The 26,739-nt window shown below is 44.5% G+C and overlaps 1 protein-coding gene and 1 long non-coding RNA gene across 2 annotated transcripts in view; one reads left to right on the top strand and one right to left on the bottom strand.

Moving 5' to 3' along the window:
• LOC149304226 (phosphoenolpyruvate carboxykinase [GTP], mitochondrial-like) overlaps nucleotides 1-22,849 on the bottom strand; it is a 28,057-nt gene extending 5,208 nt beyond the window's left edge. Inside the window, exons 1-9 of the mRNA XM_089481038.1 lie at nucleotides 22,821-22,849; nucleotides 13,336-13,581; nucleotides 12,971-13,155; nucleotides 10,941-11,144; nucleotides 8,842-9,029; nucleotides 6,173-6,335; nucleotides 4,148-4,366; nucleotides 2,126-2,263; nucleotides 1,891-1,986 (exon numbers count right to left, since the gene is read on the bottom strand). Of these exons, the coding sequence (XP_089337164.1) occupies nucleotides 1,891-1,986; nucleotides 2,126-2,263; nucleotides 4,148-4,366; nucleotides 6,173-6,335; nucleotides 8,842-9,029; nucleotides 10,941-11,144; nucleotides 12,971-13,155; nucleotides 13,336-13,581; nucleotides 22,821-22,849 (1,468 nt within the window). The remainder of the gene's footprint in view (nucleotides 1-1,890; nucleotides 1,987-2,125; nucleotides 2,264-4,147; nucleotides 4,367-6,172; nucleotides 6,336-8,841; nucleotides 9,030-10,940; nucleotides 11,145-12,970; nucleotides 13,156-13,335; nucleotides 13,582-22,820) is intronic.
• On the top strand, nucleotides 6,757-16,078 carry LOC149304227 (uncharacterized). Its single transcript, XR_016272011.1, has 5 exons — nucleotides 6,757-6,880; nucleotides 11,793-11,848; nucleotides 12,303-12,507; nucleotides 13,299-13,635; nucleotides 15,411-16,078. It is a non-coding gene; the product is annotated as an uncharacterized LOC149304227 (long non-coding RNA).
• Nucleotides 22,850-26,739: the final 3,890 nt, after the last annotated feature.

Here is a 26,739-nt window from a genome sequence, read left to right as displayed (position 1 = left end):
CTTCACCAGCTGTGCATGTTGCATCAGATGTCCCATGATGCACACCTGCCACTTGAACTGTGGTTACCTCTATTCCAGTTCCACCTAGTGGCCACATCCATGTCATTTCCAGGCCAAGTGTGCCACATTGTCCTAACACTACACACCACCTAGGGAGTTCTGGAGACCACAAAAACAGAGGACCTGTATAAACAGGACAAGATAAATGGATGGTCTTCTGCCTTCTTTTCTCTCCTCTGTGTATTTCTCCCAGTGAGACATTTCTGTCCTGTTTGCTGTCAAAGGTGGTGGGAAGTTCAGTAAACACTATGACAATGTTCAATCTTTCTTTTGAGGCACGGTGATAACAAGGCTTCATGAAGTGCATCTTTTTTGCTACAGCCGAAAAGATGTTTTAGGGGGTTGCCAGGGAGCTTTCAATGCCCTTGAGGTTGTTTAAATTCTGTTCTTGCACATGGGTTGCTGCAAGGAAGGCTACATTGGCTCTCCTCCCCATTGTCCTCCCTCCAGCGGGTGACTTTTTTGTATTCAAGCAGGCTTTGGGCAGTGGACCAACTGCTAAGAATAAGGCTTGTTACTAATCTGCTCTGGTGCTATTCTTAGCAGTGTTTTCAAATTGTGCTTTTAAATCAAAGGTGGAAATCATGTGGCCTTTCCAAATGTTGTTGGATTGCAACTCCCAGCATTCATTATTGGCTGGGGCAGTTGGGGCTTGCAGTCCAACAACCTCTGGAAAGTAGATTCCCATCACTTTTTAAAATTTTAATTAACTTCACCTTGTTCCATGGCTTAACTTCATTAGTTTAATTTTATTGTGAGTTGTCTTTAGCAGTTCCTTTTCTGAAGATGGGTCAGAAATCTTGTCAGTCAATTAATCTGGTTTCCTTTGAGCTGGTGGGCAGGGGACTCATGGAGTAGTTAGAAGTGTTTGTGAAATTAGCGTATTGCCCCTCCATTAAGAAGTCTGCGCCCCCCCCCCCCATTAAATTTTCCTTTGTTTCCCCAATTTCTAGCATTCCAGAGAGTGCTACAGGTTGAGTCTCCCCCATCCAGAATTCTGAAATACTTCAAAAACCAAAACTTTTTATAGGTGGCTGAGATAGTAACACCTTTGCTTTCTGATGGTTCAGTGTACACAAACTTTGCTTCAAACACAAAATTATTAAAAATATTGTATAAAACTACCTCCAAGTTATGTGTATAAGATGTATATAAAACAAATGAATTTTGTGTCTAGGCCTAGGTTCGGTTCCATCTCCAAGATATCTCATTACATGCGTATATGCAAATACGTGTATTCCAAAATCCAAAACAATCTGAAATCCAAAACACTTTTGGTCCCATTACAGATAAGGGACATTCAACTCATACACTGAAAATTGTTCACACCTAGAACTCTTGACATTTGCTGTATTTGCATTCTTTTGGCATCTTTACCTGCTTCTTTTCTTTAGATGCCTAAACTATATTTCTAAAAGTGGAACTTAAATTTTAAGTCACTGTAAGGCTAGAAGAAGAGCCAGGGTGGAGTAGTGGTTTGCGTATTAGACTCCAACTTTGGAGACCAAGATTCGATTCCCATCTTGGCCATGAAATCACTGGGTGACCTTGGGCAACTGTCTTGTCCTCCAGAAATTCTGGCTTTCTAGTTCCAGAAGCCCTGGCCAGTATGGCCAAGGGAAAGAAATTTTGAGAGTCATGTTTCAAGACATCAGGAGGGCCAAAATTTCCCACCACTGCTTGAAATCCCAAAACCTAAAAGGATCTCTGCAGCTTTTTCACTGCTGCAGATGAGCCCTTCTTCTGAGGGCTTCAGCTTTAAGAAGCAAGAGGACAATACTGCTGAATCTAAAAAGCCAGCTAATTGTGAGGGTCCTGGCTTCCCCTTACCTTTGTGTTCAGCTGCTGCAGTGGACTCAGATCTCATGGCCGTGCCCACAAAGACTCCATGGCGCCAGTTGAAGGCCTCGTACACCAAGGGCACGCCTGTGGGGGAAAAGGTTTTAGGAAATTAGGCTCATGAAATCTTGGAAGAGGAGGACATGGCAAAGGGTACAACGTGGAAATGTGTGTGTGTGTGGCTCCCAGAAGTATATTTTTCCAACTTCTCAACTAAGGGACTTACCCATGGGTCTCCTGCCCCCAAAGATGATGGCATCAATAGGGACCCCCTGGGGGGATTCCCAGTCTGGATCCATGATGGGACACTGGCGGGCTGGGGCACAAAAGCGAGAGTTGGGATGAGCTGCTGGCTCTGAGTCACCTGAAAAGAAATAGATGGAAGCGTTTAAGTTACCATGTTGCAATGGAAAATGAGAATAGGACCTCAGGAGGCCTAGGCAAAATTACTCCTGGGTTCAAATGCTGCCTGCTCACAGTACATACTCAGAGGAAAGGGGAAAGGCATGCTATACATGACCAGATATACTCTCTTCTTTGTTCCAACTGGGCCTCACACAAGAAAGAAGGACAGGAGCTAATCCGTACTGAGCTCTGGCACAAACCTTTACCGTTCTGGTCCATAACAGCACTCCAGCTCTGAATACGTTCCCTCCAGAGATGCTTGCCTTATAACCTTTACCTATTGGGATATGGTGTTTGATTTGATCAGACCTTTTATTTTATTTTATTTATGTGTATTTTATGTAACACAGATGTTTATTTGCATGTTTATGACCTGGATTTGTACTCCCAATCCTGAAATTATAAGGCAAGCAGTCTCTCTATATAAATAAAAGATGTTCTTTTGCCAAGAACAAGCTGTAGGGAGTGTGGTGCAAAGCAAAGGACCTAAAACAAACAGAAAGCCTTATAAATGCAGCAGTAAAAAGTATGTTGCTTCCTCTACCTTGAGTGGCAAAATGCAGCTTGTTTCTAATTCTTAATACTGTTGCCCTTCAGTATTATCGTCCCAAATTAAATGCTCCTCAAAGAATAACTTTCCCAAGCTGTTCTTCAAACATTCACCAGTGCTATAGGAACAGGAGAAGTTGTCTTATATTCAGTCCATGGATTATTCTACTTTGACACAAATAATAATAACTTTTTTTGCCCCCAAATGTCCTCTCAGGGGTATTTTTCCCATGGTTTTGCCCCCCACCCAGCTATTTTAGGAAGGGCCAAGAAGGGCCTTTTTTAACAATACGAAGTGAGTGGGAATCACTTCTTTTGTCTCCTGCAGCTAAATTGGCCCAAGTGGGTAAAAAAATGTGGCAAAAATGCCTCACTGCCTCCAAAGGGCATTTGAGCACCAAAATATGGTACTTTGACTTATGATGTTTGTGGGAGCGTGGATAGTGGCAGATTATATAGCAGCAGCAAAGTTAGAGGGACAACAAAAATAGGGTTTAGGGCCACACGTGGCTTGTAGGTCAGTGTCGCTTGTCCTGATCTAGTAGACTGAAAGACAGTAGCTGTCCAGGATTTCAGATAGGGATACAAGGCTTGCTCTGTGCTGCTGAGGGACCCAGGAATGAGGAAAATGTGGCCCATGGCCCACATGTGATCTTCGACCCCACATTTATGGCCTCCAAGCCCTTGGCCATTTCCCCAAACCACCCAATCCCACAAAAAATTCATCCCCCGTGTGATTTTCTCCCACACATTTGGATTTAGTCCAAATGCATCTGAGGAAGTAGACTGAAATTTACAAAAGCTCATGCTGCCAACTTCTTTCTTTCAGCTAGTCTCAAAGGTGCTACAAGATCTCACTACATATTGATTCTACAGACTAACACAGCTATATCTGACTTTTTCATGGGTGTCTGAGATAGTGACACTTTCCTTTCTGATGGTCCAGTGTACACAAATTTTGTTTTGTGTAGAAAATTATTTAAAATATTGTGTATAAAACTATCTTCTGGCTATGTGTATAAAGTGTATATGAAACATAAATGAATCTTGAATTTAGACTTTGGTCCCATCATCAAAATTCCAAAAGACCCGAAATCTAAAATATTTCTAGTCCCAAGCATTTCAGATAAGGGAGACTCAACTTGTATTTGCCTCTTCCTCTTGGTAGGGCTCCGACTCCTATCTCCTCCTTCCTCACCCTGTGTCCCATGCAGAGAGTCACCAAGGATTACTCCTAAATGTCTTTGCTCAAAATGTGACCCAGAACCCTTTACAAGAGACCACAATGCCTTACCTGGCTTCCAGGGCTTCCCCTGCCATGTGCTGATGGTAACCCCTGCGGGGATCATCTGGTCAATGCCTTCCCAGTAGACTCCCCCTTCGCTGGTCTCAGCAACATTGGTGAAGATGGTGTTCCGTTGGATGGTATGCATGGCGTTGGGGTTGGTTTTGGTGGAGGTACCTGGTGCCACTCCAAAGAAACCATTTTCAGGGTTGATGGCCCGTAGGACACCTGCAAAGGAGGCAAAGAGCAGAATCTGCTTCAGATTCTGGAATCTTTTTCTTGAATATCTCATCTAGAGCTTAGAGAAATTACTTTTTTGGGCTATAACTCCCAGAATCCCTTAGCCAACCTTGGTTTGGGGAGATTCGCACTAAAAAAGTTCAAGGCAGCACATGTGGCTCTCACCCAGTGATTTTCATGGCATAGTGCAGACTAGAACCTGGATGGCCTTGTCTCAGTCCAGTACTCCTTAACAATACAGGGAATCATGGTTGCCTCATTTTGTTGGACTACAACTCCCAACATTCCTCAGCACTGGCTCTGCCGGCTAAGGCTTCTGGCACTAGTGGTTCTGCCACATCTGGGGGATCACACAATGCCCATCCTTGCGCTATAGTCACCATAACCCACTGGCTCTTCAGTAGAGACCAGCCCAAGGTGATTCATGGCTGGAGTGAAATTAGAACCCAGAGCCCTTATCAGATGAGTCTGGAACTGGGGGTCTTCAGCACTGGGCGGTTCGAATTCACGTTATTTCGCACAATACCATCATACCTGGGAGCCCCTCCGAATTGGCATGATTCAAATTGGCCAATACGCATTCGCGCGAAGTGCATTCAGTGCAGAATGTTTTGTCACACCGGTGCTCAACATGAGGATTGGCCGATTCGTATCGGCCCCCTGGCACATGCTCAGTGGTGCCCTGCATGGGTTGCGACCTTAAACGCTTCCGGGGTGAAAGGGGAGGTCACGTCATGACAGCCTGGTAAACAGCTGGAGAGCCAGCTCATGCACATTAACAATCGCGATACAACGTGCCCTCTCTACATTCCTCTCTGTTTCCTCTCTACATTCCTGCTTGGTTTTAACATTACCATGACCTTCCCTTGCAACAAATTAGCAATGCCCGGTTGTACGTGTGTGTGTGTGAGTGTGTGAATATGTATTCTGGGGGGGGGGAGGACCAGTTCCAGCGGCTGTCAAAGAGGCTGGATGGCCATCTAAGTAAATGGGGATGCTTTTTTCCTCCTCCTCCTCCCGGCTTGGGAGCCAGCATAAGCTGCATCCCAAGAAGGGAACAGGCGCGGGGCCGCTAGAATCGCGGCGATCGCCGCCGTTCCAGCGGCCCCCGCGCCTCTTCCCTTCTTGGGATGCAGCCTATGCTGGCTCCCAAGCCGGGAGGAGGAGGAGGAGGCTGCCGGAACCACGATTCCAGCGGCCCCCGCGCCTCTTCCCTTCTTGGGATGCAGCTTATGCTGGCTCCCAAGCCGGGAGGAGGAGGAGGAGGCCGCTGGAACCGCCCCCCCCGCTTCCCTGGAACCGGCAAGAGGAAAGACCCACCGGAAGTTAAAATTGGAATCTGGGGGTCTTGCGATGGAATTCAGGATTGGGTAGTCACACCAGAGCCATTCGCACTGAGATCGAACAGAGCCCCAATCCAGGATATTGCCAATCCCCTTACCAGCGCACTGGCCAACACGCTCCAAAAAGAGGAGCCAGTACGCATTCAGTTCGGCATCTCGCGCATTCACGTGAGTTCGGATTGGGCCATTCGAATGCTGGTATGATGGTATTGTGCGAAATAACGTGAATTCGAACCGCCCAGTGCTGAAGACCCCCAGTTCCAGACTCATCTGATAAGGGCTCAGGTCTTTCCTACCTAAATGCAGCATACAAACCACTATACCACATTGCCTTTCACCAAAACCTGAAACTTCCTAACTCCAGAATGTGAGTACTGGAGAGAAGCTATACTCTTTTGGCTTCATTCTCCTTAGATTTACTCTCGCCCTTCCCCGCCAACATGCAACTCACCATCACTGTCAAATTTCATCCAGGCAATGTCATCTCCCACACACTCCACTCTCCAGCCAGGCAAGGTAGGGTTCATCATGGCCAGGTTGGTCTTTCCACATGCGCTGGGAAAAGCTGCGGCCACATATTTCTTCTTCCCCTCGGGATTTGTGAGCCCCAGGATCTGGAAGAGAGCATGAGCAGCACATGAATTGTGCATGAAACCCATGAGCAAGAACTTGGCAAGGCCAAAGGAATAGCATGCACATGCGCTGAGAACCCACCAACCCCTACATCTTTCTTTCTCGAAGTGCTTTGCTACAGGCCAGGGATGGACAATTTCCAACAGTCTTGTCAGGAGCATTTATTTATTTTAATTTTAATTTTTTGACCTCCAGCTCCGGTCTAATCTCCACTGCAGAAATAAAGCACTTTGACACCACTTTAACTACCAATAAAAGTTTTTTAAAAACCCCAACAAGAAAGCAACATTTGTGATGTACGTGTAGGTATGTGAACACTTCCAAATGTCAGATGACTTTCTTGTTTTAACAAATGCAAGTTTATTTCAAGAAAAAGTCTTGAGTGTGCCATGAAATGGGCCATGAAAAATGTTTGGGTCATAAAGCATAATTTTGTTTAATGGAAATTTCATACATTTTCCCCATATTTTTTCCCTGCAGCTATGCCTAACACTGAAGCCTTCAAAGCATGGAGAGGCAGCAATGGGTAAATCTTCAGTTGTATTTTTGCCTGTGTGTAGTTTTTTGATTCAAGAGAAGTTCTGCTTTTTATTTTTAAGCTAGCATCCCTGGTTGCAATGAAGAACTGTGTATTAAATACAAACTACAATTGCCGATAGGTTGTATATCATTCAAACATGCACATGCACACAGGGAGAGAGAAAGCATATGTTCCTGTTTGGAAATTAAGGCAGAAGTCCTAACTGAAGAGGGAATTATCCTTTCTGAACTATTTAGGAAGACACACCAAGGACCATTTAAACAGAGGCTGGATGGCCATCCGTTGGGGATGCTTTGATTGAGAATTCCTGCATGGCAGGGGGTTGGACTGGATGGCCCTTGCAGTCTCTTCCAACTCTAAGATTCAATTATTCTATTATTCTAGCCAACTTGCTTCTAGCAAGTGGATGCAAAGTGGAGGGTGAGCCCTGAAACCTCAAATCCTGGAAAGGAAGGAGGAAGCCAGGTGTATAAAAACAGAAACCCCAAGAGTCTTTGCAAGGTGCAGCAATGAATTAATTAATCCTTGCAAACTGTAGAAAACTGATGCTCTTCTAGCTGAGCAGGAGATTTTCACACAGCCCTTAAACCTGGAGGATGTGCATCTTCATCCCCGTTCTGGAAATAGTACATGAAAAGTGTAGAGTCAGGGCCAGGTCCTGAGATTTGGCAACCCTCCCCCAAAACTCCCTCAGATCTCTTCACTTGTCCCCACATGGGCCAATGCCCTCTGTGTCCTGACAAAAGCCCTCATGTCTTCCATTTCCCTCTCCTCCTCTTGTGCGTCAGACTCATCCTTGTATGCTTGGGATTTGAGTAGGCCTCTGTCAGTCATTAACCAATTAATATTTGCTTGTTAAATATCCCTCCAAGACAATGTAAACACCTACTGTCCTTTGGCCTTGCGACTGGCGATCCAAACACCCATCCACCCATCCCAGCCCTGGTTATCCATCACTATTCTGTTTCAGAATCCTTTGCTAACAGACACCAACCCGCCCCCCCCCCCCCACAGGACACAGAACTAGGGCCTGGAAATCTTTCTTTTGGGGAATATAACCCTTACCCCCAAATCCTGGCCACACTGACTGAGATTCTGTGTGACTGTACTCCACAAAAAAGGGGGAACGTTTGACATCCTGAGCTTCTTAGGTTGCCAGAGTGCAAGCAGAGCCAGCATGGTATAATGGTTTGAGTTTTGGACTACAACTCAAACCAGGGTTTGAATCCCTACTCAGCCATGGAAGCCTACTGGGTTTTCTTGGCCAAGTCGTACCTACTCTCTCAGCCTCAGAAGAAGACAAAAGCAAATCCCCTCTGAACAAATCTTGCCCAGAAAACCCTGTGATAGGCTTGTCTAAGGGTCCCCATAAGTCAGAAACAACTTGAAGACAGACAACAACAACAGACTGAGAACTAGGGAGGGTTCCTGTACCTTTAGCAGTCATGTAGAAGGCGGCATTTCAACAAGTGTTGCTTGATAACTTGTTTCACGACAAGCTACAACTGCTGAAATTCCCTCCAGCCATCTAAGTACTCTAAAGGCACCAGATTGCATCTTATCTTGGAAGCTAAGCAGGATCTACTCTGGTTAATATTTGGTGGGAGACCACCAATGAATACCAGATGCTGTATTCAGAGAAAGATTGTGGTAAAATCACCTTGTAGTATTCCTGGCCTAAGAAACTGCTCTGAAATTCCAAAGGTTTCCATGCCATAAGTCAACAGGCAATTTGAAGGTATAAACAGAGAGAGCACAATTATACCTGAAATGCAAGTATTCTGTCAACATGTGGCTCCATAAAGTACTCCTGAGACTTGCACAGGATGTATGCAATATATGATTTTCTAAAGCCACAACCGTTAAAGGCATGAGAGCCAACCTTGCTCACCCTACCCAAGTAGGTTGTAGGCTTTTGAGTATCCTTTCAATCCATCCCTTCTCACCAGCATGTGTTCAGCCAGCCAGCCTTCGTCTTTGGCAATGCAAGAGGCGATACGCAGAGCAAAACACTTTTTGCCCAGGAGGGAGTTGCCACCGTAGCCACTGCCAAAGGAGACAATCTCTCGGCGTTTGGGGACATGTGCGATTATGGTCTTCTCAGGGTTACACGGCCAGTTGTTCACCAGTTCTTCTGCAATGGGCAGGAGGGCAGAGAAGGGGAAAAACAGGAGTCAGGGATCATCTCTCTTCTGCAGAAATTGCTTACCAACAAGTGAACTTTAAAAGGAGGTGGGAAGAGTTTGTTGCTGTTTTATCTACAGTGGGCCTTTGGTATCTGCTGTGGTTTGGTTCCAGGACCCCCTATGGATACTAAAATCAATGTATGCTGAAGTCCCATTAAATACAATGGCTTAGTAAAAGGGTGTTCCTTATATAAATTGGCAAAAGATTTGCTTTTTGAAATTTACATATTTTTTAATATTTTCAAGCCATGGATGTTTGAATCCATGGATAAAAAATCAGTGGATACAGTGGGTCGACTGTATTTATTAAAATGATTTGTTTAATGCTTTTCTGCCCACTTGGGTCCTTGTGGTGATACCTACCAGAGCCTTCTATAAAAGCAGATTAATTATTTCCATATTGACATTTTGTGTGTGAGAGAGATGAAAAAGCAACTGAACAACCCTCTTTTCAGGTAAATATGAATCTCAGATAGATACTGTAAAACTGATATAGATTTAATAAAAACTGAAAACATCTGTTTAAAAGACATATCAGATCTTCTACCTTCCTCAGTGATCTTCCTTAGACAGAAAACCAAACATTTTGCTTGTAAATTAAACTATTAAGTTCTGAGTGATTAAGTTATATCCTTTTGAGATCCAGAACAAACCTGTGAATAGTGATGTTTGTTTCTTTTTAAATCACATCCATCCAAACACACATATAAAAGCAGATCTCTCTCTCTCTCTCTCTAGATATAGATATAGATAGGTTAAACTCTTTTAAAAACTAGTTAAACTAAACTATTATTTATATGTATATGTACAGGTATGCATACGCATACAAAAACTCTATTTTTAAAGTATTTCCTAAAAGTATATAGTTGAAACAGTTCCCAAAAGCCAGTTTGACTTTAAAGCATCAGAGGCCATATGGAACTATGCACCAACCAGCTCTGAATTTTTAGTGACCTTCATTTGAAGTCAGTTGCATACCTGGTGGCAAACTTTTATGTGAAATCGCTTTGCTATTTTTTTTTTGCGCAAGGCAGTCTTGGGTAAAAAGTGCTCTGTGCCATATTGAGAAACTTCCAGGGAATGACGGAACAGGGGCGTCATGAGCACACCCCCTGTCACCACCTTTTTCTCAATATGGGAGCCAAGGTGGCTAACAATCTGAGTTAAAACCTAGTACAGGTTGAATCTCCCTTATTCAAGACACTTAGGACCAGAAATGTTTTGGATTTTAGAATACCTCTATTCGCATATACATACATAATGAGATATCTTGGAGATGGGACCCAAGTCTAAACACAAAATTCATTTATGCTGCATATAGACCTCTTATACATAGCTTAAAGGTCATTTTCTACAATATTTTAAATAATTTTGTGCACAAAACAAAGTTTGTGTACACTGAACTATCAGAAAGCAAAGGTGTCACTATCTCAGCCACCCATGAAAAAAGTCTTGGTTTCTGGAGTATTTCAGATTTTGGAATTCTGGATAAGGAAGACTCAGCCTATAGAGTTAAAACTATGGCTAGCACAAAAGTTAAAAATACAAATAAAGAGGGACATTAAACAGTAAAACTGTTTTTAAAAGGCAGCTGAAATATAGAAATAATCGTAAAAATACAAATGCAAATCCAATACAACCCATTTACAAGACCTTCTGCACCAGATGGTTAACATTCAAAGGCTTGGATAAATAGGTAGGTCTTTGGTGGCAGAAACCAAAGAGGGGTCAACCTAGTTTCCTTTGGCAGGGAGTTACACAGTTTGGAAGCTCCCCGAGTCTCTTTCGTCAGTGACTGTTCATCTATTAATTTGTTATTAATTTCCCACTACCACAATCCCAGTGAAAGACACACTTACCATTTAGGGGTAGGGGTCGCCCCACAGAATGGAGGCACTTGACAAATTCCCCATCTCCCAGAGTGCGGAGGGCGGCAACACCCATGCGGGTCATGATGCGCATGCTGGCGACCACATAGGCTGAGTCTGTTAGCTGGATCCCAATTTTGGACAGGGGTGAGCCGATAGGACCCATGCTATATGGGATGACATACATGGTACGCCCTACAGAAAGAGAATGGGGAACTGAAGGGTCATTGTTGATATGTTTGATTTGAGGCAACATCAGGGATAGGCAAAGTTGCATTGCAACTCTTGACCTTTCCAGGTTCCCTGGACCATCCTTTTTCTAGTACAATTGGTCCTAAATTGCCTAAAGGCACCAGATCCTGGCTGATCTTGGAAGCTAAGCAAGATCAGCCCTGGTTAGTACTTGGATGGGAGATCACTAGGTGCTATAGGCTATATTTCAGAGGAATGAACTAGAAAAATCACCTCTGAGGACTCCTTGCCTAACAAAACCCTATGAAATTCATGGGCTTGCCATAAGTCGACAGGTGACTTGAAGGCACATATAAACACACATGCACACAGAGTACAATTATGCTCACAATGCAAGTATTCTGCCAAGAGGTGGCTCCACAGAGTATTCCTGATATTCACACAGGATATATCCAATATGTATATGGTTCTTGGTAAAAATCTTTTGGGGCCTTATTGGTTTCACAAAGATCCCTCCTTGTGTACATGGTTTTAATTCATTTTAACCTATTTCAGCTTTTAAAATCTGTATTTTAACCTGCTAAATGTTGAGTTTGTCTTTAGCTTTTTGAAATCATTTTTAAATTATGTGTTCTGTTTTAAATTTGTTAGATGGGTTTTATTGTATGCTACCCTGAGATCTCTGGATAAAGAGTTTGGGAAATACCGTAAGTATTTTTTATCAAAATAAATGTATGCATCTATGTATGCAGGAGGGCCAGTGTGGCATAGTGGCTTGAGCATTAGACTATGACTTTAGAGACCAGGAAACCCACTGGACGCATATCAATTATTTAGAAAAGCTGGGGGCATTTTGGCAGTCTGTGTGGCTCCCAGATGCAGAAAATTGAGCCCCCAATCTAAGTCAATTATAAATGTTTCATAAAATAGATGAAAATCAATACAAACCAATGGCAGCAGGCTAAAATAATAATAAAGCATGTGGTTTTTCTTTAAAAGATCTGATACATAAATAATTAGTTTTTTATTGTATAATAATATTTTTATACTAATTGTCTGCTGGGAAAACCCAGACAATGGATGACTAATTAAATAGACACCTGAGGCCTTGCCATTCACCAACAGACCAATAGACAGATTAACCGCTCTCTTCCATGCCAGCATTCTCTGAAGATACCAGCCACAGATGTTGGAGAAACATCAGGAATAAACTCTTCCAGAACATGGCCACATAGACTGAAAAACCCACAAAAACTATGGATGCCAGCCATGAAAGCCCTTGACTTCAAATCAATCATTTTTAACTACCACTTGACAGGCAAGAGAGTGAAGCAACAACTCTAAAGGAAGAGTCTCATGTCTGCAGGTGGGACTGAGAGAGAGCCCTATTAAGGCACACAAATGGAGGGGGTGATAAATGGAAACTGAAGAAGGAATGTGGAAGGACTGGAATGTGCAGAAGGTTTCAGGGAGGGATGCAGAAAAGTTTTCCTAGTTGGGGAGAGAAAAATAAATAGGCATTTGAATTAATAAGCAGATTGAATATAAACAAAGAGGGACAGAGAAATAATAAATTAACAAGGATCTGTATCTTTCCTTGCTAAATTTTCCTGATCCTGCCAAATTGGGTCCTAGCCTGGAGCCAGTGCTTTCTAGATCAAGGTGGGAACTGTATAGATCATCAACTCCCAGCACCCCTCATCTCTGGGCCTACTGGCTGAGGCTGATGGGAGCTGCAGTCCAACAACACCTGAAGGGCTGAAAATGTCTTTCTAGATAGGAAAAATCCCTAATATATCATCAGTGCCCCACAACTATTTCCACCTTACCTTTCATGCAACCAGGGAACCGGTCATCCACTGCCTCCTGGAATGTCTTGGGGTTCATCCAGTTGCCCAATTGCCCTTTGACCCCGGGGGCAGGAATGGGCAGTGTGTCCCTTTGGTTCTCAGTTACAATAACTGTTCGGCTTTCCACTCGGGCCACATCCTTAGGGTCGGTCTTGGCTAGCCAGCTATGGAGAAAAAGTGAATATGGATTGTACACTCCTGGTATAGTATAATTATGCCTGCAATCCAAGTATTTCCCCATTAGGGGGCTCCACAGAACACTCCCCAAATTTGCACAGAATATGCACTAATTTTGCATTTCCTTCAGGAACCCCCATTCATACCCAGACCACAAAGGCCCTCACCAGTTCTCATATTTGGTCAGCGGCTTGATGACTCCTTCCGACTCCAGGAGGTTCAAGATCTTGCCATTCTCCTTCTCAGTCCCATCACAGATGTGGATGCTATCTGGCTGGCAAAGTTTCACCCCCTGTTCTACAAACTCTTGGACTCGTCCCGAAAGTTTGCTAAGGTCTCCATGTAGCACCCGGGGGGCATGGGCCCAGCGGACTGGGACTGCCGACCAGCATCTCAGAGAGCATGCTCCGAGACTACAGGGGAATGGAGAAGGAAAAAGTGCGACTGAATACAAGAACAATAGAAAGGTACAGTTAGAAGGGAATCTCAAAGTAATCTAATCCAACCCTTTGTCAACACAAATACAGCAGGAGTGCCATCATGAAAACAAAAAGAGGATGGGTGCAGATAAAAACTCAAGATGGTAATCTCAGATGCCACCTCGATATACCAGCCTAGCAATTCTCTATTCCAAAATTGTATGGTGGGAAAATTTAACTTTTGGACAACAACTATCAGAATCCCCCAACTGACACAGCCATTAGCTTCTGGGAGTTGCCATCCAAAAAACCCACTATCACCACCACCACCATTGAGCTCTGAACAAAACTGGACCAAGTGTATATCTTGTTCCAGAAGCACAAAAGACCACACTGTGATATCCAACATGTGAGAATTTTGTGCAAGTTTGACTACCAACCTGGCAGAAATGTCTGCACATTCACAACAAGCTAAAAGGCTGTGCACGTGCATGTACAGGAGAGAATGTGCAAGTCATATGTTAGTGCACCAAAGCAATTTGACACACACTTGTGCAAAAGACAGTGAGCTAACAGAAACATATCCTGTACTCATAAATATGTGTTACGTGAATATGTTATAAAGGTTCTAGATCTATTGACAGGAAAGCACCCATGGTTTTGAGCATGAAAACTTTGTACAAATGCATAAGAAAGTAGGAGGCTCTGGAACAGCTTTACCCAACCTAGAGCACTATCTCATGATACAGTTATAGTGGTATGATTCCATTTTAACTGTCCAGGATACATCCTATGGAAACCTGGGATTTGCAGAGGTATTTCAAGTTCTTAGCCAGAAAGCTCTCACTGCACTACAAACCCTGGGATTTCATAGGATGCAGCCATGGCAATTAAAGCAGAATCAGAGAATTATAAATATATACTGTGAAACCACCCCATATAATCTCTAGAGGTTTTGGATTACAATTTCAAAGCCAACTTTGCTGCAAGGTGATGGGAGCTGTAGTCCAACCCATATAGAGGCATTGGGTCAAGCAAGGCCTTTCTACAAGGATGTGACTGAACATTTCCTCAATAGCATGAGTATGCATGCATTTTGGGGAGGCACATGAATGTAGCATTGTGCATATGTAAGAAGGAATGAAAAGTCATGTGCTTCTCTGACAGCATGCAGACTTTTCAAAAGAAAGAGAACACAGAGCAAACCAGATCCAATTAACATGAGGGAAAACTTCCAGAAAACATTTGCTGGTGGACAGTGGAAAGGACTGGCTCAGGATTTCAACATCCGAAATACTCCAAAATCCAAAACTGTCCACATGGGAGATAGTGAAACCGTTGTTTTCTGATGATACAATCTACACAAACTTTGTTTCATGCACAAAATTATTAAAAATATTGTGTATAAAATTATCTTCAGGCTATGTGTATAAGGTGTACAGGAAACATAAATGAACTTCATGTTCAGGTTTGTGTCCCACATAAAAGGTATCTCAATGTGTATATGCAAATATTCCAAATCCAATACCCCCCCCCCCCCCCCCAATTCCAAACACTTCTGGTCCCAAGCATTTTGGATAAAGGAGTCTGAACTTGTAGTTGATTCCCTTATGTTGGAGCTTGGAAAGTTGGATGGCCACTTGTCAGGGGTGTTTTTGCTGTGAGTTTCTGCACTGACATGGGACAGATTAGATGACCCCATAGATTCCCTCTGAGTCTATGATTGTTTTTTAATAGTCTGCATACATTGTGCAAAGAAGGCTGTGTCTGTGTTTCCTTGGCACATCTCTTCATGCGGATATATCTTTACATCTGTCCCACAGATTTGCAAGTTTCCCAAGGGCAGCTTCTCATGCAGAACGGTGGTTAACCAAGCGTGTGGACTTTCTGAGAGAACAGGATGTGTGGGACGGTAGGGTAAATTTAATCTGAAGGCAGACAACAGTAGTATATTCTGGGAATATAGAGACTATCACCCACTAACCCTGGCAGATTTTCCCCACAATGCGCAGCACCCACACATGGGTGGGGTGGGAGAAGCACTGAGACTCACACTTTTCATGTGCAAACACATGTCTTTGCTGGACTGCTGTCAATATGGAAGCGTCATGTGGTTACCCCCTTGATGAAAAACTACAGGTCTGTTTTTTTTTAAAAAAAATATTAAATTGTCAACATAGTTATCAAAATTTGCACAGGCTGTTTGAAGTGCCGAAGATGCTCAGGTACTCCTCCTTGTACCAATGGGTGTGGGCATCAGGGTTTCCACTTTTGCATGAGAATCTACACACAGAAGTGCGACCGTGTACAAATCCTATCCACAAATGCCCCGCTTACATGCCTGGTGCAGAGCTAGGGTCACTTTTACACAACACAATTATAGGACTTTGATCCTATAATTCATGAGCTGTCATGGCTACATCTTGTAGGACCCTGGGATTTGTGGTTTGGTGAGGCAGTAGAGCACTCTAGCAAAGAATTCTGAGTACCCCCCACCAAAGGATGAATCTCAGGATTCCATATCATGGAGTCACAACAAAGTGCTATAACTATGCAGTTGAGACCTTGTTGGAAAAGTGATGTTTTAGACTGCAGTGTCCAGCATCTTCGCATGCCCATTTGCATAATTATGAATGATAGTTTCCAACATCCCCACTGGTCATGCTGGCTGGAGGATTCTGGAAGTTACAGTCCCTCAAAATCACTTCCCTAAACTCTGCTATTGTTAAAAACCTTTCAGGGTGCAGAAATGGGACTAGAGTTTCCAGCATCCCCACTGATGATGCTGGCTGGGGGATTGTGGGAGTCACAGTCCTTCAAAATCCCTTCCCCCAAATCTGCTATGTTGCTAAAAACCTTACAGGATACAGAAGTGGCTCTAGAGCCATTGCTGGTGAGGGGAATCTGGGACTCATAGTCCCTAAAAATCCCTTCCCCAAACTCTGCTACAATGCTAAAAACATTTCAGTGTGCAGATGTGGGGCGAGTTTCCAGCATCCCCACTGGCCATGCTGGCTGGGGGATTCTGGGAGTTATAGCCCCCCCCCCCCCCCCATAAAATCACTTCCTTGAGCTCTGATCTCATATTTAAGCCCTTCTCATGTACCCAATGCTGAACTCAAAACATTAGAGGTTTAAGGATCAAATCCTGGGGCTTGGTGGTATGTTGACTTTTGACCCCCAACTCCCTGTCCTTCCCACTTCCATTATGCATTTCTGCACTCTCGGCTGGGTTATTTGTGCTTGAGTAAAGCACACACAACTCCCTGACCCTTGCACGAAAGATTTGGGGTAGGTGAGGGTTCACCTGTTGTTGGCTAGGCTCCAAGAGTAAAGGGCAGGGGACGAACTGCATGGCATGGACTTTCACCCAAGCCAAGGCTTGCTATGGGATAGGAAGGGGGGCATGCGCATGGGTCAGGAGCTGGGAACATGTTGTTCCCACATGTTGCCCTTCCCTCCTCCACAACTCCCAGTTAGCATCTCCACCACACTGCTTCGGGGGAGATTTCTTAATTAAATAAAAATAATAAAAAATACAGATAAGCCAGCCACTGTGCTCAGCAAATTCACACAGAGCCCTTGTTGTGAAAGAGGAGAGGGGATCTGTTCTCCAGCAATTTTGCAAGCCTATGGATTTCTCTGGTGTTGGAGGAATCAATGCCATTTGGGCTGTTCCAAGCCTATCTACCTCTGCCACTGACCTAACTGTTTGGCCTTGGGTGAGTTGCTTTCTCCCAGCCTTGGTTTCTCATGTGTAAAATGGGCACCCAACAACAGATCAAGCTTGTGAGGAAGGACCAGTTGATTGTTCTTCTTGGATGCATAGGTGTGTAATCCTACCCATGTCTGCTCCAAGTCCCATTGATTTTAGTAGGATGAATGGGTGCAGTGTAGAGGTTTAAATATTAGACTGGCCAGAGAGACAAGGATTCGAATCCCTGCTCAGCAATAGAAATCCACTGGATGACTTTGGGCAAGTCACACTCTCTCAGCCTAAGAGGAAGGCAAAGGCAAACTGCCTCTGAACTCATCCTGTCATGAAAAAATCTAGTATATCGTTACAATAAGTTAGAGTTGATTTTAAGGTACTACTGTACAAAGAAATATGTGTAGGCACACAGCGTCTTATTTGCAATGCAGTTTACTTTTAGAAACATCCCAGGGTGTCAGATATTATTGCTTCCATTTTATAGGTAGGGGAACTGATGCTCAGAGACAAAGGGGAAAAAAATCTCTAAAGCCAAAACAGAACTAGAACCCCAAATTCTCTGTCTGTTTGGCCTAGCTGGCTTTCACTAGAAAAACCACTTTCAATCAGTCACTTTCCTGATTTACAGTGCATCTGCACTGCTGATATAATGCAGTTTGACACCACTTTAACTGACATGGCGCTTTCCTACAGAATCCGGGGATCTGTAGTATTTGTGAGGGACCAGTACTTTTTGGCAAAGAAGGCTAAAGACTTTGCAAAACAACAAATCCCAGGATCTCATAGAATGGAGCTGCAGCACTTAAAGTGGTATCAAACTGTATTATTTCTATAGTGTAGATGCACCCTGACTCTCCATATCTGTCTTCTAAATGTGTGTGTATGTTTTACAGTCTATGCTACAAAACGGACTGCAGAAATTATTCAGTTCAAGACCGCTTGAACCTCCCTGGCTCAGTGCTAGGGAATTCTGAGAACTGTAGTTTTGTGAGACATTGAGCCTTCTCTGTCAGAAAAAGCTCTGGTGCCACAAGAAACTACAATTCCTAGGATTCCCTAGCACTGAGCCAGGGCAGTTAAAGTAGTCTCAAACTGAATGATTTCTGCAGTATGTTTTACAACCTTTGGTGCACCCAGACACACAGAAGGCTGACTATGATAATCCCCATTTTAGAGAAAGATTGGAGTCGGTGGCAGAGGTGGGCACAGTAGGCACAGGTGACTTCCAAAAATCCTTCTTCAAGGGGTCAGTCTTTGAATTGGGGGACATGCATGACAATCCAAGGGGTCATTCGGATGTCTTTTGCTTAGCGTGATGATGTGAATTATCTCACTCGCACATTCCGGGCTTGTTATTCACACTACAGAACCACATCAGTCTGCATTTCTGTGAGTTTGGTTGTTTGGTTGCAAGTATTTCAATAAAGATGGAGTCAACAATGTGAATGCGTTTAGAACCCCTTTTTTTGGTAGGCAGAATTTATTGCAGGTCTATTCCCATCGGTTATTCACACTACTGATGTTGCAGATCTTTTTTAAAACCCCAGGGAAAACCCCGATATCTATTATCCCGGATTAAGTGGGATTTTTTGGCAGTCACCACAAAAAACGGGTGCTACGTATATTGGCCAACCGAATGCACAATATACTTGTTGCAAGCTTTCAAAGCTCAATCGGGTGCATTTGGGGATTTAACCCTGATTCATCCTGGATTATGTTCACAGTAGGAATAGCTGCAATTTGAGAATATCGGAAAGAGGGCAAGGATATCCTTGTTTCCTCTTAAAGGCTTCGATTAGCCATAAACCCAGCTATCTGGGCCGGAACGATTGCAAAGGAAATAAAGGAGTAGAGAAAACAAAGCGGACGTGAACTGGTTCAGGACTGGCATTTCCTCTTGTGGGTGAAAGGTTGTGGCAACAACAAGGGGGGGAGCGATCCCTGGGGAGGAGAGGATGGGTGACGTGGAGAAGGAAGAGCACTAGGAAGTCCAGTCAAACAAACAAGGGTGCCGTTCTTCAGTCTTAACTCTGCCCAAGGCCACTCTCTTGTCCCAGACCCAAGCTCTGTCCTCCATCCAAACCATCTAGTTTTCATGCCCTTGCTTCTGGCCAAACTGGAGTGGCATTCACACAACTGGAGTTGCGTTCACAAAACCTAGGATGGTTCCTCCCCTGGTTTTTGGGAATGCAATCTTCAAAAAGTGGGTGCTAAAATAGGAGAAGAGCCAGCAGGGTGTTGTGGATGTTTGGCATTCCTTATTCAGTATATGGTAATATAGGTGGGTGTGTTGTGTGCCTTGAAGCCGTTTTCTTGGCAAGGTTGGTTCAAAGGAAGTTTGCTGTTGCCATCCCCTGAGGCTGAGATAGTGTGACTTGCCCAATGTCACAAAGTCGGTTTTGTGGCCAAGCAGGGAATCGAACCCTGGTCTCCAAAGTCACAGTCCAACACTCAAACCGCTGCACCACACTGGCTCTGATGGTGATAATACTCCATATCTATATGGCAATATACTTTCCAAATATAGTAAAATTGTTACTATACACAGCAATCAATTGTTGCTGGGAAGCCTAGTTTCCCCTTTCAGAACTGTTCATTACTGGAGAGCTTATGACAAGGATGGCTGCTCAGCTCAGGATTTGGATAAATGGCATTATTCCGATTAATCCAAAAGTCATAGTACCTGGGCCCTCTAAGCCCTGGCTTTGCCACAACCCTGGGAGACACAAATCTATACGCAGTTGGCCTTCCGCATTTGACTTTTAAGGATTTGATTATTTGCAGTTTTGATTCATATGTTCTCTCTCGGAATCTCTAGGTCTTCCAGCACAATTCTGCCAGATGTTGACCATAGAGTTGTGCTGGAGAACCTTGAAGTTCTTAGAGAAAACACCTCTCTAGGCATCTGTAGGTCCTCCAACATGATTCTATGATCAACCTCTGGCCGATGTTGACCACAGAGTTGCACTGGAGAACCTGGAGATTCCTAGAGAGGTGTTCCCTTAGGTAAAAAGAATTGCATCCCCCCCCCCCCCCCATTCATGAGGGTCCTTCACTCCTAACCCCAGCGATTGTGGAGGAACCCTGGTCAATTTCTGACAGGTCACTGAAGGCTGACTTGTTAGGATTTTTGTGAAATATTCTGAGCCGCAGTCTGTACATTAAATCAAGGTCTGTGTTCATAAGGATTAGTGGGTGTTTCAGCTCCTTTGACACAGATGATTACTTCTTCTGGAAAAGGATCATAGTGATGGTTTGACTGTTGGACTAGGACACTGGGAGACCAGGGTTCAAATCTCGCCTCATCCATGGAAACCCATTGGGTAATATGGGTGAGTCACACTCTCTCAGCTTTAGAGGATAGGAATTGCAAACTCCCAATGAAGAAGCTTGCAAAGAAAACTGTATGGAGTTTATCACCCTGGGGCTAATTTTGGCAATAAAGGGAGATTAAAGCGTATCTAAAGCATCCTGCAAATGAAGCAGAATGGCGAGTAATTACACGAATGATCATCACACGCAATTGCACAAATATAGTGATATCCGAAATGCATTGTCGCCAAAATCCCGAAAGTAAAAAGATGTGCGTTAATGCTTCTTTGTGGCCACTTTAATGGCGGGTTTTATGCAATATTGTGTGAAATTGTTTCACATAATTATGTGATTTTTACAGGATATTCACGGGATAAACTCCCAATCTCCTTCGAGTGATAAACTTTTGCCATAAGTTGGAAACGACTTGATGGTGCACAACAACAACAACAAAACAGAAGAGTGTGCACATTGGCTGAGTTGTGGACAAAGAGAGGGAGGCAGAGAGGGAAGTTAGGTGGTAGAGAAATAGGATGAAGTTGTGTGAAGGACGTAGGAATTAGCAAAGCCAAGTTGCACAAAGGATGAGACACGTACACAGGCTGCTGGGGATTAATGATAAAAGAACTACAAAGGATGTGTCAAGATAAGGACAGCAGAATAGGTATCAGGAAGGAAGACAGGAGTGTGGAAGCAAGGAGTGAAAAATCACTGGCCAGCCTCTGGGCAAAATCTAGGATGGTCCACTTTGTGCCCATTTTACAGACAAGGCCAACTGATCCTCATAACAGCAGAGAGGGGAAATAACCCAATCCTCCTCCATTCAAAGTTTGCAAGGGACTTTTCATTGCCTGTGATGATCCTCATATTTTCTCCATCCCATTTCCATGCTGATGAAGCCATATTTTACTAGGGAGCTGTAATTGTGATAAGAAACCGGGAAGTCCTTCAGAGTCTGCCCTCTCCTCGCCAGCCCAGTTTGGAAAAGATCTTTGGGGGGAACTATAACTCCCAGAATCCCCCAGCCTAGTGGGGAAGCCCTCATCTCCCTACACAACCATTAGGAATGTTGTTTTGGAGAGTACAGCTCCCTTAATCTCCCGCCCAAATGGGGATTTGGCAATATATGGCCCAAGAAAAGTGTGGTGAACCAGTGTGGTGTTGTGTTTTGCATTGGACTATGACTCTGGAGACCAGGGTTCGAATCCTGGCTCAGCTGTGTAAACTCATTGAGTGACCCTGGACAAGTCACACACTCTCAGCCTCAGAAGATGGCAAGGGCAACCCCCCTCCGAAGAAACAGGCCAAGGAAACCCCATAATAGGGTTGCCTTAGTGTCACCCAAAGTTGCAAATGACTTGAAGACACACAACAACAAAAGTCCCAAAAAGGGACTTCCCCAAGCTCTGACCCCTTTGGGACCTTGGCACCCTCACCTTTTCCTCCCGTTCTGGCACACCCTCCATGGAGGGCATGGAGTGGGATGGCATGAGGATGAGAGAGAGAGGAGGAAGAAAGAAGGAAGGAAAGGAGGATGGGAGGAATGTGAGACAGGAGGACAGAGGGAGAGTTTTGCAAAGGAAGAGAGAGGGGCAAAGGAAGGCAGAGGGAAAGGTTTGCAAAGGAAGTCAGAAGGAGAGGTTCAAAGGAAAGGCAGAGGTGCAAAGGCACACAGAGGGAAAGGTTCAAAAGAAGGCAGAAGTCTAAAGGAAGAGGGGGACTGAGAGAGAGGTATAAAGGAAGAGAGAGGGAGAGTTCCAAAAGAGGACAGAGGGAAAAGTACAAAGGAAGACAGAAGGAAAGGTTCCAAGGAAGAGAGAGAGAGGTGCAAAGGAAGACAGAGGAAGAGGTTCAAAAAGAGCCAGAGGGAGAGTTCCGAAAGAGGACAGAGGGAAAGGTGCAAAGGAAGAGAGAGAGAGAGAGGGGGGGGTGGAAAGGAAGACAGAAGGAGAGTTACAAGAGGACAGGGGGAAAGTGCAAAGGAAGAGAGAGGGAGAAGAGGTTCAACGTCAGAGATGCGAAGGAAGACAGAGAGGCAGAAAGTCAACGGAGGTGCCCTCGCTGGGTCCTGGAGGGCGGGGGGCACGCATCCCTGGGGGCAGAGAGAGAGAAAAGGAGGGAATGGAGGAGTGGAAGAGGGGCTGCCAAGGGGTCGGAGGGGAGGCCAGGCAAGGGGGTCCCGGCGGGGACTTTGGGGCTGGAGGCTCACCCCAGGATCCGGGTGTAGGGGGCCGGCATGGCGCTGCTGCTGCTGCTGCTGCTGCTGCTGCTGCTGCTGCTGCTGGGGCTCCTCTGCTGCTGCTGCTGCTGCTGCCGCCTTGGCTCCGGGGCGCCTCGGGTGGCGGGGCGGCGGGGGGCGGCGGCTTTTCAAGGCGGGGAGGGGCGCTGCGTCCCCGGCTGATAGGCTGACAGCGGCGGGGCAGCATGATGTAACCCCGCCTGGCTCTTGCTTCTGGCCGGGAACTAGGGAAGGGGAGGAAGCAGGGAAAGCAAGCACTCCTGCGCTGGAAGGCTGCCATCCAGGCTCGGTCAAGAGTACCTCTGAGCCAGTGCAGAGGGCCTTCCTTCCCAACCTTCTGGCAGCCAGATCAGAGGAGGGGGTTATCTACAGCGCTGCAAAAAGGGCAAGGGCATACATTTGGGGAGATTACGTCCCAGAATCCCCCTTCCCCACCAGAGACTACTCTGTCTGTCTGTCTGTCTGTCTGTCTGTCTGTCTGTCCTTCCTTCCTTCCTTCCTTCCTTCTTTCTTTCCCTTCCTTCCTTCTTTCCTTCCTTTTCTTTCCTTTTCTATCTTTCTTTCTTTCCTTCCTTCCTTCTTTCCTTTTCTATCTTTCTTTCTTTCTTTCCTTCCTTCCTTCCTTCCTCTCCTCCTCCTCGTTGTTGTTGTTATTCCAGGCGAGAAGTATTAAAACAAATGACAGCACTTGCCCATAGGGTTTTCTTGCTATGGAGGAAATGTAGCTCCCCATGTTTCTCTCTGGGCAAGTAGCCTCCAGTGTTTCCCTATTATGAGAAAGTATTCCCCCATGTTTCTCTCTGGGCAAGTGGTCTCCTATGTTTTCCTATGGAGAGAGCTCTTGAGACTCACTGAAAGAAAGGAGTTGGCAGCATGACCTTTCCTAGACTAAAGCCTACTTCCTCAGATGCAGTTGGGGAATCTCAGTGCATCTCCAATGCATCTGAATGCATCTGAGGAAGTAGACTGAAGTCTAGGAAAGCTCCTGCTGCCAACGTCTTTCTTTCAGTGAGTTTCAAAGGTGCTACAAGATCTTTCTACAGACTGATTCTACAGACTCAGACGGCAATATCTGACAGCAATATTTTCTTATAAGCAAATTTTCTGCAACGTTTCCTGTGTGGCTCATAGAATCATAAGTTTATCACACAAAGGCGATCGGGAGTTTATCCTGTAAATATCCTGGAAAAATCGCACATCTTTTTACTTTCAGGATTTCAGTGACAGTGCATTTGTGATATCACTGTATTTGTGCAATTGTGTGTGATAATAATTCACGCAATTACTTGCCATTTTCGCTTCATCTGCAGGATGCTTTAAATGCGCTTTAATCTTTCTTTACTGCCAAAATTAGCCCCAGTGTGATAAACTCCTATAGAGTTGGAAGAGACCCCAAGAAGGGCCATCCAGCCTGACCCTGTTCTGCCATGCAGGAACTCCCAATCCATGCATCCCCAACAGATGGACATCCAGCTTCTGTTTCAAAACCTCCAAAGAAGAAGACTTCGCTGCCCTTTGGAGTCAATGGAGTTTATCAAATGGGACAGGAGGCTCTCAATTGCAAAAGAGAAGATAGTGAGGTCAATTTGAAAATTCACACAATTACATGATTCCTTATCACAGCATAAATTCGCTGTAATGGCCTCCCCAAACGCGACCCAGATTCTGTGCAAAGTAAGCCATCACATTGGTGGGTTCTTAGTTGCGAATTGGCACCCTTGCGCATGTTCAGTGAGACTCCAGATGCCTGGAGCATAGCATATTTAGGCAGGGAGAGAGAGGAACCAAGGAACCCCACAATTTACAAAAGAGGTTGGAGGGGGGTGGGAAGAATGGTTGAAAGAACATGCGCTATTCACATTAAAATGGGCATATATTCATTCGTCATGTTAAAAGGTGAATATAATGGTTATCCAATAGCTCTGGGTCCATGCCTCTTCATTAGCTGGCAGCAGCCCCCCCTCAGCAATGCTGAAGGACAAGTGGAAGCAAAATTGAAGTGGAATTGCAGCATGGCTTCATGGGAAACCCCCTGTTCTGGATTGGGGGGGGAGAACCAAAGGCCAAAGGAGACATGCACATCACACCAAACAACAGCGCACTGAGTGCGAAGTTGCCTAGGAATAGGGTTTGTGACTTCATTAGTTCACTGAATTTACTTAACTGTGGATTGATGCGTGATTGAGTTTGGAGTGTGTTCGGACTGCCAGCGATCGCATGTGGTAACCTTTCGCGAACTAATGTGAATACGCATGATTGCGTTCAGGATGACACTGGATTATACTTCCACTTTCAGTCATGTGATATCGTCCAATGTGTTCCACTATCAAACAGCTCTTAATGTCGGGAAGTTTTTCGTAATGTTTAAGTGGAATCTCTTTTCCTGTAGCTTGCATCCATTGCTCTGGGTCCTAATCTCTGGAGCACCATGGCTCCATCTTTCGAAGCCCATGGAGTTTCAAAAGCTTGCAACAAATATATTGTACATTTCAGTTGGCCAATAAAGGTATCATTGATGGATTTTTTTTTTGCATTTTTAAATGGCCAACACAGTTACGCATGAATGTTTTCTGCTCCATCTTCAGTATGACATCCCTTCAAATACTTCAGTCTACTTCCTCAGATGCATTAAACTGAAGTCTAAGAAAGCTCATGCTGCCAATTTCTTTCAGTTAGTCTCAAAGGTGCTGCAAGATCTCTCTACATACTGATTCTACAGACTAACATGGCTATATCTTTGAATCCCTTCAAATACTTGAACAGGGCTATTATATCACCTCTTAACCTTCTCTTCTCCAGGCTAAACATACCCAGCTCCCTAAGTTTCTCCTCATAGATCCTGGTTTCCAGACTTTTCACCATTTTAGTTGCCTTCCTTTGGACACAGTCCAGCTTGTCAAGATCTTTTTTGAGTTGTGGTGCCCAGAACTGGGCACAGTATTCCAAAGCAGAATACTATTACTTCCCTCGATCCAGACAGTATATTCTCTTGATATCCGCCTTGTATCTGCTTTCTTAGCTGCTGCATCACACTGTTGACTCATGTCCAGCCCACAGTCCACTTTTTGCATGTACAGTACTGCCTTCAAGCCAGGTGTCTCCCATCCTATTTCTGTGCATTGCCCAAGTGTAGTACGCATACTACATTTTTCCCTGTTGAAATTCATTGTGCTACTCTTGCCCCGGCTTTTTAACCTGTTCAGTTCATTTTGAATTCTGAGCCTGTCCTCTGGGCTATTGGCCACCCCTGCAATTGACCCACCTGATAATATGAAGAGGAATCATCATAGCAAACTGTCGTAAAACAAGCCAACGAATATAAGAAGACCTGAATTAATTCAGAGATATAGCCGTATTGGTCAACTGAATTAAATCACTGCCTTAGTGCTCTTGTCCCAAACCATCTCCAGTGCTGATCCAGGAGATTTTGTCGCCTGAAGCAGATTGGCAAATGGCACCCTTTTGCTATGCCTAAGGACAAAGTGAATAGTACTCAGAAATGGCCAGATTAAGGAGTTTAATACCTTGGGGCTAATTTCAGCATTAAAGAGAGATTAAAGCGCATTTAAAGCATCCCACAAATAAGGCAAAAATGTGCGTAATTGCGCGGATGAGTAATTGCATGAATGCACACAATTGTGCAAATAAAACAATATTGGAAATGCATTGTTGCTGAAACCCCAAAAGTAAAAAGATGTGTGTTAATACTTCTTTGTGACCATTTTAATGGTGGGTTTTGTGCGACGTTCTGTGAAATCATTTTGCGTAATTACGCAATTTTTCTGGGCTATGGGATAAAATCCCAATTGCTTTTGTGTGATAAACTCCTAAATTGGCACAGGAGGTAGGAAACCTCTCTTCCTCCTTCCTGATGGTTGGAGCAGTAACC

The sequence above is a fragment of the Sceloporus occidentalis genome, unplaced genomic scaffold (genome assembly GCF_023333645.1).
Source record: "Sceloporus occidentalis isolate IW3139 unplaced genomic scaffold, rSceOcc1.0.p SCAF_14, whole genome shotgun sequence".
Taxonomy (NCBI): Eukaryota; Metazoa; Chordata; class Lepidosauria; order Squamata; family Phrynosomatidae; genus Sceloporus; species Sceloporus occidentalis.
Note: the sequence above shows the minus strand (reverse complement) of the source record. Positions and strands in the feature narration are given on the sequence as shown.